An 11,713-nucleotide genomic window follows, 5' to 3' on the forward strand; every position below is an offset into this window, starting at 1 on the left:
CCTTCCTTTGCATATTAGCTGTGACCTTGCCCTCGAGACAGTTGACGCCACCCAGAGCGCAATGACGTAAAAAGCGTCTGCGTGGCGACGTCAAAACGGGGTCAGCGACAGCGGGGCGTTTGACGTGGGCGGGATCCTAGGATTGACGTGGCTATGGGGCGGGGTGACGGCGTTTGCCGGATTAGGGGCGGGGATGATGTGATTGACGTTGACGGGGGCGGGGCTTGTTGACAAGTGGCGGGGTTTGGGTGATTGACGTGAGCGGCGGGGTTTGGGTGATTGACGTGAGCGGCGGGGTGGTGGCGAGAATGTGGGCGGTGTCCGTGTGAGTGACGTGACGTGGCGGGGCTAGGCGGGGCTGCAGTGCTGCCCGGAAACCTGCATAAGGTTGACTGTTTCGCCGCCGCTACTCGGTCCCGGAGACGATCACCGCGCAGAATGGAGGTTAGTGTTCGGTGTCCGGGCCCCACAGCACCAATGATGTTGCTCGTACATTTGGTTTTGTGAATTAGTTGTAGATGAGCAGTCTGCTGTGGAGTTGCCGGTGGCCGTAACATGGAGGCCTGGGCGCTGCTTTAAGATGGCGGTGGTGAGCTCAGCGATGGCCGGCGCGAGAGAGAGAGAGCGAGAGAGCGCGCGCGCCAGAGAGCGAGCGCCCGGTCGGCCGTCGAGCGGGAAGCAGCTAGGTGCTCGGTGTCCCCGCTGTTGTTGTTGCTGCTGGTGCCGGCGGCTCACTGCAGAGCTGCATTACCATTACTTCGAGGTTGCAATGTCTGAGCAGGAGGAGATTGACTGGACATGGAGGGGGGGTAAAAAACATTGCATAAGCTCGCCGAGATTTCTTTACCGCAGCGGCCACTGAGATTTGGATTACATAAAATAAAGAGGGACAAGGAAACACAACTGGAGGTCAACAATCAAAGCCATATGTTTAAACTATCTGAAAGCGAATCAGTCACCTTTATTCACACAGGATAACAGGGCGTAGAGGTAGCTTACAAAAATGTATTTCTCCAACTTGCAGGGCTATGAACCAAATGCTGAATGGTACTCTTCAGTTTTGTTTTTAACCGTGAGCTAAGTGGCCTGTACCTCGCTTTAAAATCTGTAGATTACCTGTGGCCGCTACCGCTTGTGGTTCAAGAGAGTCAATCGTGTTTTGTCATTTATCCCGAAACGGAACAATTCAATTCTTACTTGCAGCAGCACAACAGATATGTAAACATAATACTCCAAATGCCATCATAAAAAAACAAACAAACAATATTAGTGCAAAGTAAAAAATACTGCCCCTTGAATCGATGTAGTTCTGACCTAATTTGGAGGTTATCTACCTCGTTATCCTGGACTTGCTATTGAAGAATTTACATTAATAATACATTTTAGTAAATGTATTTTCATTGCTGCCTGCATTAGTGAACATATTTTGTTCATGTCTGTTTTGATAATTAGACTTGGCTTTCCCTGTTGATATCTGATATTGATTCCCTGGTTAAAAATTAAAGCGTAAGTAGAAAATGTCTGCAAATTTTGAGTTTGTGCCTCGAAATGTGGGCAAACGCTGCTTCTTTCTAATGCCAGAACACAGGAAAACGGCACGGATATTACCATAAGCATTTAACAATGAAAAGTAATATGGTGTTTGGCACTATATAAAAAATTGAGATCGTAAACCCAAACATCCATACATTTAAAAATACATATATACACCATGCCATACTTATTTGATTGGTCTTTGTATTTGGGTTAGCGATAACAGAATTTGACTACATGATGCCATTTCAGACCTCCCAACCCTTTCGGATCTGGTGGAAAGTTTCCGCCTTCTTATTTCATTTCTGCCATTTCAAGTTCACCTCACATTTATCCGCAAAACACATGCCTCGCCGCTCGCCTTGCACCCCCGCCCCGCCGATACCCCCGGCCGCTCGCCTTGCCCAACCCCACGTTGCATGGGGCACGTTGATGTTGAGAGAGGATGGGGGGGAAGGTAGGGGTGGTGGGGGGAACATAGACCGTTGTGATTTGCTGTTGAAGACCACTGGAGCAAGTATGTCTTCAATTTAGGTATGTACAGTTTTAAATGAAACTCTTCTTAACTTAGTCATACATTTTATGACCATTGTTCTTTTATTCAATACCAAGAGAATTAGGATGTGTAAGGAAAAAGCAAAATAGAAAAATCAAAACAAAACAATTTTTTCTTTGTGTTGTAAAAAGTATTTCTGTTCAATAACCTTTCTATAAATAGCAGAATATACTCATGATAGACCTGACATTGTACATGTGTTCCAAGAACTACAGACTGTTGGAAATAATAGTCGTTTTTCACACATGAATGTATAGCGCAACGCTTAAGCGCATTTGGCGTGCTTTTTTTTGTTGCTGAAAAGTTGCATTACGTGCCATATGAATTTTGATGTAAAATTCTGAATTTTGGACATCAAAATTCTAAATTTGTAAAATCAAATGTTGGGAGGTCTGCAATTTTAGTCATAATGCTCATTTTTATATTTATTTGAAATAGTTGTACTGAAAAGCTACTGATCTTAGATTCGGCCGAAAGCACTTGATATTCTAGTTTCATTCTTTGGCATTCATAAATGGTGTAGATTTAACATGCTGCAACCTTGTTTGATAGGATCAAGAACCAGAGCAGTTACGCAAGCTGTTCATCGGTGGATTGAGTTTTGAAACTACTGAAGAGAGTTTAAAGGAGCATTTTGAGCAATGGGGACAGTTAACAGATTGTGTGGTAAGATCAATTGGGCTCATTTTGCTTTAGGCTTTCTGATTTATATAAAATAGTGGTTAGAATGTAATACTTTCTATCAATTTCTCACGTGTTTTTGTATTTGCTTGTCATCCATAAATCATAAATCTATTCTCAATGTAAAATTGTAACCTGCCTTGCTTTTTTGATTGCTCTTGTAATATAAGTGACCTGAGCAAGGCTTCATCTATGGTACATCCCGTGAAAACCTTGTGACGGGTGAGGTTGGATGATGGCTCCTGCATCACGGCTGTCCTAGGTGCTTCCATAAGTGTCAATAAGAAGTTAAGAACCAACATCAAAGTCTGGATGTTGGCTGACTTGGATCTTATGGCAGTTTTTGTTTTGTGTGTATGGAGTAAAGATTGCAAGCAAAGCTGTTTTTCATCAAAGTAATGTTGGGAACATTTGCCACCTAATGTGAAATGTTAATGCAGTCCTGTTGGTTAAATGTTCATTTATTGTAACTTGATGACATTCATTCCTGCCCCAAATGTCTGGCCATGAGTAAGCTGCTGTGTTTTCCAGTATTGTTCATTTCAGATATCTAACACCTGCAATTTTTTTGTATTTCATTATTCTTGTTGAATCTTGTGCCTTTTTCCTTTTGGGATGTTGCTTCCCACCATGTTTCTGAGGCATTGGTGATTATCAGTTATGTACTTCATAATGCGTAAATACATGTTTCTATTTCACAAGAGTGGAAAACTAGTCATGAAATATCAAGGACTATTTCTGGTCAAATTGTCCTTTGAATTAAATTATGAACTTTTTCATGGATTGGTATCTTTCTTTCTGCTTTAAGGTGATGAGAGAACCACAAGCAAAGCGTTCAAGGGGATTTGGGTTTGTGACTTACTCCAATGTACCGGAAGTGGATGCTGCCATGGCTGCTCGACCACACAAGGTTGATGGCCGTGTTGTAGAACCAAAAAGAGCAGTGTCAAGAGAGGCAAGTTTTAATTTTTATATGTGACGCAAATGGTACTTGAAAATGGAGAACAGAACTAAACTGTAACTCTTTTTCAGGAGTCTGCAAAACCTGGTGCCCACTTAACAGTGAAGAAAATATTTGTTGGTGGCATCAAAGAAGATACTGAAGAATATCATCTAAGAGATTACTTTGAGAAGTATGGCAAGATTGAAAATATTGAAGTTATGACAGATCGTGGAAGTGGGAAAAAACGAGGGTTTGCGTTTGTCACATTTAATGATCACGACTCAGTTGACAAAATTGTTGGTGTGTATAAAAAAACTTAACCTCTTGGTGTGAATGGGGAATGTGCGCTGCCTATTTCTATTATTCTAATAAATTGGAATAAATGAGTATATTCAGGACATGAGTATTACAAGAACATGATTTGTGAAGCAGCAGTTGAGATTTCTGGGATGGTGGTAATTTGAGTTTATAGGATAAGTTAGATGAACATGTCCTGCGGGAAAGCTTGGGTGTTAGTATGGGACTAGGCCTTGTGAACAAATCTGAGGATAATACCATATTGCAAATAACTAATATTTTTATTTTATAGAATAATGGAGCAGACTTCAGGTTGACATAGACAAGTAAAACATGTGAAGTAATTCTGTTCAAGTGGGACAATGTGCAGATGCAGTATGTTCAAAATGGGGTGGGTGGGGAGCAGTAAAAGAAAAACACTGCTTTTTTGGAAATCGCATAAACGAGACTGATTTTAAAATGAATGGGTTGTGTATATTTTAATATAGGAGCATCTGTTTTGCAGATTACTGTTTGGACATTGTCAAGTATTGTGTAGAATTCTAAGCATCGCATTTTGGTTAGGATACCATTGCTATGGAAAATATACAGCAAACATTTACCGGGGTTCTGTGTGAAGATATTGGAGAAACTGGGTTTGCACTCAAATTGATGTTTAAAATAGTAAAAATTAAAGATCTTTAAAATGTTTCCTCTGGGAAATGGGTTGGTAATTGGAGGTTGTGGATTTAAACTATTTTGCGCAAGAAAATACTTGGGAAAGCTACCAATCCACTCACGCAGAGTTGTGAAATCTGGAGTGTACTGCTGGGATTGATGCAAACTTATTCTCTAGAACCTTTGGGAGGCAACTAGACATAGTGTGAAGAGGACACAATTTCAGTTAATGCAAGGAAACTAGAGGCTGCTAGTAAGTTGGGAAGCCCTTTTAAATCTCCTTCATTGACGCAGGGAACTGATATGCTCCTGTGATATGGGTTATATGTAGTGATTCAATGTGTCAGATCATGTCATTAACAAATTTTTAACGTGCAATTTGGGAAGGTTTCTAATTAAACTTTTATTTTAGTTCAGAAGTACCATACTATGAATGGCCACAACTGTGAAGTGAGGAAAGCACTTTCACGACAAGAGATGCAGGGACTGGGCACTGGTCAAAGAGGTATGTGGAGGATATAAAAACAGGTGAAGGGAAGTGTAGAATGATTCTTTAGTTAATTGTTTTGTCTGTCTTTCTAAGGACGCAGTTCTGGTGGTGGCGGTAACCAGGGTAATTTCATGAACCGCGCAGGAAATTTTGGCGGTGGAAATGGAGGAGGAAATTTTTATCGAGGTGGAAATTTCAGTGGCAGAGGTAAGATGTGTTTTCTACTTGCATGATTAACAAATTTGAGCTATGGTGGAGTAATAGGATGGAGAGGCTGGTCCTTTGGCCTGACATGTCCATCCTAACCATGCTATCCCATTTTCCAGCATTCTCCATAGCTTTCTATGCTATGGTGATTCAGATGCTCACCTAATTCTTTTCAAGAGTTACTGCATCCCCAACCCACTTTAAGTAGCATGTTCCAGATTTCACCATCCCTGGGTGAAAAATCTTCTTGGAGTCATATAGTACAGAAACAAGCCCTTTGGCCCAACTCATCCATGCTGACCAAGATGCCAAATATAAACTAACCCTGTTTGACCCATATCCATCTAAACCTTTTCTATCCTTGTACCTGGAGTATCGGCCATTGAGGTTTTAATCTAATGGGTACAGACCCAATTTATACTTTAGTAAGAACCAATCTATTTAAATTGCAACCTTAGTGAGTGGGTTTGGAGCAAAGCCTAACCTTATTTTCCAACCATTGGAAAAGTCCATTGTTATAACTTCATAATAATATATCTGAATTATCTTCAGCACTCACAACCTGAGAACCTACTGTTTATAATCGATCACCTTTCTGTGCTAACATTGCCTTCACCCCCTTGTCCCAGCTTTTTGTCTGATGAAAGACACACAAATCCATATTAGTTTCAAACTTTTCTCCTTTATCAATATCAAAGTTAGATTTTTCAAAACCAATTTTTAGAAATCCTCATCTTATGAATTTCTAAATGACCTCAATTAATTTTTACTGTGACCAAGGGACTGCAGATGCAATGATGAAATCTTGAGTAAAAATAGTGCTTGAGGTCTGAAGAAGAATCCTGTCCCGAAACGTCATCTGTCTATTTCTCTCCACAGATACTACCAGGCCTACTGAGTTTCCCCAGCACTTCATTGCTCAAAATTTAAGTGTGGCTGATGTCGAGCTAAATTGCGCTGATTTTCTTCACCCCTGACTTTCCCTGTACCCAGTTCTTTCTTGATTTGTAGTGATACATTGCCCATTTTCCAATCCACTACACAGCTCTGTTTTCAAATATTATGCAACCAGTTTATCATATCATATCATATATATATACAGCCGGAAACAGGCCTTTTCGGCCCTCCAAGTCCGTGCCGCCCAGCGATCCCCGTACATTAACACTATCCTACACCCACTAGGGACAATTTTTACATTTAGTTTGAACAATTTTGTCCGTTTTGGGTGGGAGTGCCTGGAGTGAAGATCATAAAGATAATCTGTGAATTGTATACAGCTTTTTACTGTCTTTTCCCCATAGGGGTGGGAAACTATGGAGATGGCAGGGATGATTATGGAAGTGGCGGCAGTGGTTATAATGGATTTGGTGATGGTAAGTTGAAGTTTAAAATGCTGATATTTAGGATTCTGCATTGTCTTTCGATTTCAAAATCTTACTGCTTGGACAGTTATGAATTCTACTTTGTAAAAGCTTTGCATTTTCACTTCATTTCAGTTTGCATTTGGCTTTTTGAAATAAATGCTTATTAACTGCAGTAGCAAAAGTTATCAAATCAAGTTTGCATTTGAGTACAACTAATACTCTAGGTTGAATAGTCCATCTGCCTCTAACCATGCTGCAGATTCTCTGCCATCCAAGGGCCAGGTTTTGTTCAATTCAATTATCTTATGGCTAAACACATTACATGTGCAAACAACAAGAGCTTGACTGCTGTACTGAAAGAATTGTGATCTGAGTCCTTTCCCAAACTATTCCAGTAATGTGCCGATATTGACATGTACCAATATGCAAAATTTTCAGTTCTGCTCTTTGAATTGGTTCTACTTTGTTTTTGCAATCTGCTGGATGAAGCATTTATTGGCTGGAAGGCCAATAGTTGCTAAAAAGGTAAAGGTAAGTTGCTTGACCCTTTCTAAAGTCTGGCGTAAAGATTCCCATGGTCTCTTGAGTAAGAAATTCTAGGATTTATTCTGAATTACAATGAAGAAATGGCAATGTATTGCCAACTAGATTGCAGGTGTGTGATTGCGGCTTTTGAATTCCGTGTTGGACAAGAGTTTGAGCTACTTGGCTGGTGGGGAGTGGAATCTTTCATCAATTCTATCAGGTGGAGGATCTTATTAATTGTGCAATGACCTGAGGAACGGGGGGGGGGGGGGGGGGGGGAGATAAGCGATTGGTTGCACAAAGCCAAACAGTAACCAAATCCTATATTGATGTAATGAAGCCATCCAGTAAAACTGAATACTGGGATCGTGTGGTCAAAAACTGCCTAATTGTTCCGCTCTTGATGCCCTCCATTTAAAGCACTGTGGGTGCACAATTAAGCCACGTTTGCTGAAAAGCTCTCATTCCAATTTATATTGAAAGCAAAAGACAAAGAAAAATGCTACTGATGGTTGGAAATAATGTTCTTGGCCTCAAAGTCAATGCAGCATCTATGGCCCAACAACTTTCAGCTTCTTAATCAATGATCTTGCCAATGTCTTAAATTAGGTGTTTGTGGGTACCATTAGTGTTCAATTTCATTTTGAGGTAACAAAACTGTCCCCCTTGCAGCAATTTGTTTCCTGTGTTCTGACTCCACAACTGCACATTTACCTTCACATTTGATAAATTTATTGCCAATCCTACATTGTTGCTGGATCAGTCTGGGAATTCGTTACCTAATAACATAGATGATGCACCTTAACATTGATTCTGTTTCAATGAGCCCACCCTATTCTGCATAAGCAAAGCAAAGTACTTGATGTTTGCTCCGACCACATGCAAGGTTTTGCATTTTTAAGACGTCCTGCCATGCTGATTGAAGTACCTTAAGGAACAGTTTAATTTGGTAGAGTAAAATTGAAGTATGTAATGTGTTTGCTATTATTGATGTAACATTCTTCACAGGGTTTCAAAGTGGCTTCCACCACCTCCACCTAATATTCCCAGAAGGCGAGCATTTTCTTTAGATTAAAAACAATGATTCTAATTATTGCTGCTGAAGACTAATTAAGATCCTGACTTTGGTTGAGAAGGTTTTGAGAGTAGCATTAGCAAGGGGATATTTAAGCTTGTGCAATTGTAGCCACTGTTCAATTCATTCACTCTTTGGAAAGGACGGTTGGGTATGACCGGGAAGAACCAATCCCTAGGTGCAAAGATGGTGCAGGAAGGCTAGATGAAGGAGAACATCAGATTGGGTTTTAATACAAATACCTACTAATGTTCTTCAGGTGGCAATTTTGGAGATGGCCATGGTTACTGTGGTAGAGGAGGAGGAGGAGGAGGAGGAGGATATGGCGGTGGTGGCTCGGGTTTTGGTGACCAAGTTGGTGGTGGAGGAGGATGTGGTGGTGGTGGCTACGACAACTACAATGAAAGTGGAAACTTTGGTGGAGGTAAGTTTTTTACTTATATAGATTGAAAAACAGAATACATTCAAGTGAATTAACGTGTCGTCTTTTGATTTTTCTTAGGTAGTTTTGGTGGTGGAGGTGGGAACTACAATGACTATGGAAACTATTCTAACCAATCCTCAAATTACGGACCCATGAGGAGTAGCAATTATGGGCGAAATTCTAGTCCTTATGGTGGTGCGTACGAGTATTTGAAACCTTAAATTTGAAGCAAGTATATTAATTCTCAGTCAGCTTTTCTTGTTAGGAATACTAACAAGGAAAGCTGCTTGACATAATTTTTTCTTAAACACTGAAAGGAAAACATGAAAAGGAAAATTTGGCATTGTAGCTTTTAGTGTTTTGTAGCATTGTATGTTGCATGTATGTGTGGGAAAGGGTTGAGGCAACTTATTTTGCTTAACATACTGGGGGAAATACAGCAGGCTAACAATTTATCATAATGACTAGAAATTATTTCCATAGTATATTCCAGAATTTCCATCTTGGGATGGGAAAGGGAAAAAATATATTTTGAACTGAAAAGGTAAAAGTCCGTAATAATATATTGGTGTTTGTACTTGCCAAGATGTGTTTTTTAAATTCTCTTTTCAAGGTGGTTATACCTCCTCTGGTGGTGGAAGTAGTGGCTATAGTAGGAGATACTGAACACATTTTACTGAAAGGTAAATTTGAATACCAATTCCATGAAAGTGTAGTGTCCACAATGCTCGGTGCAATGAATAACTATCTTATCCTGTATCATTCAACAGGCAACAGTTCTTAGCAGGAGAGGATGAGCCAGGAGTTGTCAGGAAAGCTGCAGGTTACTTTGAGACAGAATATCGACCAAGTTCATTGTAAAGGCTGCCCACAGGAAGAGCGATGGTCCGGTAGTCAGAGAAGTCACTGCAGCATTAACATTTCTTGTTCAGGACTGTTTCCTGTAGAAAGATTGCAAAAAGTGCAGTTGTTTGTTGCAATGTAGTTGCTATTAGATGTAAATTCCTGAGGTTTTTTTTAAACTATGTTCTAACAATGTCTTTATTTTCCTCATTATCATAGCTGTTGAGCCTTGTAATTTGTGGTAGCCAAATTGGGAATAAAAAGGATAAGAACTTTTTAACTAAATGATCTGTGTAGTCAGTTTTTCCTTGATTGTAAACCAAGACAGGTGCTCTTTAATTTTTAGCTGTGTCAATACTATGGGAGTTTACTGGAAATTCTAGCCAAAGGTAATATGTTCAGTCTTCTAAACTTTAAGGGCAAAATGATGTGTTAATATGATCTTGATATTTCAAAACAATTAAGCCACTCAATCTGTGCTATTGGTGTTCTTTTATAAAGAAAGCTGGCTAATAAATACTTCGTAATTTAAAATAATGTGCTGAAAATTGCAGTGCAAAATGTATTCAAAATATTTCTGAATTGGGAGGTATTTGTTTTCTGATCCAGTTGTTCGTTTTTTTTTAATCACATTAACAAGACAAACTGTACCTGAATTTGAATCATTGGTGGAACACAAGTCCACAAATAACTTGTCTAGTTTTTGATTATCAGACACAAATGTATATGATTTTTGGGGTGCAAAGTTTTTTTAAAAAGTTGGATAGGACAATTTTCTTTACCAGAAATGTAAAATCTGCTTGCCTTTGCGTAATAATGCAGGGAATTCCTATGGAAGCATGGGATACAGTTATTGTATCCCATGGAATTAAGAAATGGTGCTACATTGCTGTAATGAATCTTGAGTGAGTTGCATTAAATGGCAAGAATATTTTTATTCTAGTTGAATTGTATTTCATACCGTACACATTTCCTTGCTTCCTGTGATCTCGCAATGCCTAAGCTATTTTACTTTTAGTTATAATATTTGAACGTTCTTTTAAAATCTTGATTCCTTTCTCCAACTTGTATTCTGGCACGTGTGCAATAGTCCAAGATATTGATAATGTTTGGAATAATTAACATTATTGAAAAGAATAATGGGCTAAATGTCAAACGCTCACCTTGTATTGATTCTGTTGGTATGGTAGGCTGGTGGTTCCAGTACATAATTTTACTGCGTCATTGGTTTTGGTGGAGACTGTTTTTGCTTTGACATCCAATGGAAAACTAAGTAGTCTTTTAAATGCACTAACTTAAATAAGTGAATCGTGTGATTTTGATCACTATGGATTTTTGGGCAGAGGGTGTCATAAGAAGACTTTCAAATGTAATGTACCAATATAAATAGGACTGAGTGAACAGAATTGCATGCATTTCAGTTATTTTCAGATTAAACCCTGTAAATGATTGCCTCCAGAACTGAATTTTCCAAGCTGCAGATGCAAACTTTTTGTAGAGGACTGAAAAAAACTATGAATCTCTGCAGTCAAGCTACATTAGCACAGTAATACATGGCCGTGCACTAAGACAGGACCACTACAACCATATTCAAATTGGACATGTCAGCATAATTAAAGAATAACAAGGCAGGAGCAAGAGCCACATCGCCAAGGAAGGAAAAGCAGAACATTGTGCTGTTGGACAGCTTGTTCTTGGCCTTGAATGGCAGCTGAAGTATGGAAGAGAGTCAAGCAAGAGCATCCAAACTATGGAACCATCTCGGCCATAGGTACTAAAAGGGACATCAGGGCAGCATACACACTTGTAATAGGACTAACAGGCAGATCTGAGAGGAAAGTGCCGAGTGTAGGTAAGGTTTGACTTTTTTCCTACGTGTTTAATAACCTGGAGAAATTCATTATTTTGGATTAAATCGAGAGAATAATTGATCTGCTTAATTTACAGATTGGCTAAGAAGTCATCATCCATTTTTAATGTGACAAGTTGCTTACTACGATAATGTTCAATTTCAAGAAGGGTAAGATCGGTGAAAAATGTAGTTTAACTACAAGTGCTCCTCAACTTACGATGGGGTTACGTTCCGAGAAACCCATCGGATAGTGAAAATATCGTAAG

General features: G+C 39.5%; 1 protein-coding gene across 2 annotated transcripts; it reads left to right on the forward strand.

Moving 5' to 3' along the window:
- The first annotated feature begins 306 nt into the window (after window positions 1–306).
- Window positions 307–10,530, forward strand: hnrnpa3 (heterogeneous nuclear ribonucleoprotein A3). Of its 2 annotated transcripts, XM_078403994.1 has the most exons (11): window positions 307–444; window positions 2,642–2,755; window positions 3,579–3,725; window positions 3,803–4,013; window positions 5,080–5,172; window positions 5,251–5,364; window positions 6,666–6,737; window positions 8,588–8,752; window positions 8,831–8,947; window positions 9,366–9,435; window positions 9,523–10,530. In XM_078403994.1, exons 1-10 carry the CDS (start codon window positions 439–441, stop codon window positions 9,416–9,418), a joined length of 1,092 nt encoding a protein of 363 aa, XP_078260120.1. In that variant the 5' UTR covers window positions 307–438; the 3' UTR covers window positions 9,419–9,435; window positions 9,523–10,530. The 2 variants fall into 2 exon arrangements, with proteins under 2 accessions (XP_078260120.1, XP_078260121.1); XM_078403995.1 differs by lacking the exon at window positions 8,588–8,752.
- The last annotated feature ends 1,183 nt before the right edge of the window (window positions 10,531–11,713 follow it).

This window comes from Rhinoraja longicauda, chromosome 8, assembly GCF_053455715.1.
Source record: "Rhinoraja longicauda isolate Sanriku21f chromosome 8, sRhiLon1.1, whole genome shotgun sequence".
Taxonomy (NCBI): Eukaryota; Metazoa; Chordata; class Chondrichthyes; order Rajiformes; family Arhynchobatidae; genus Rhinoraja; species Rhinoraja longicauda.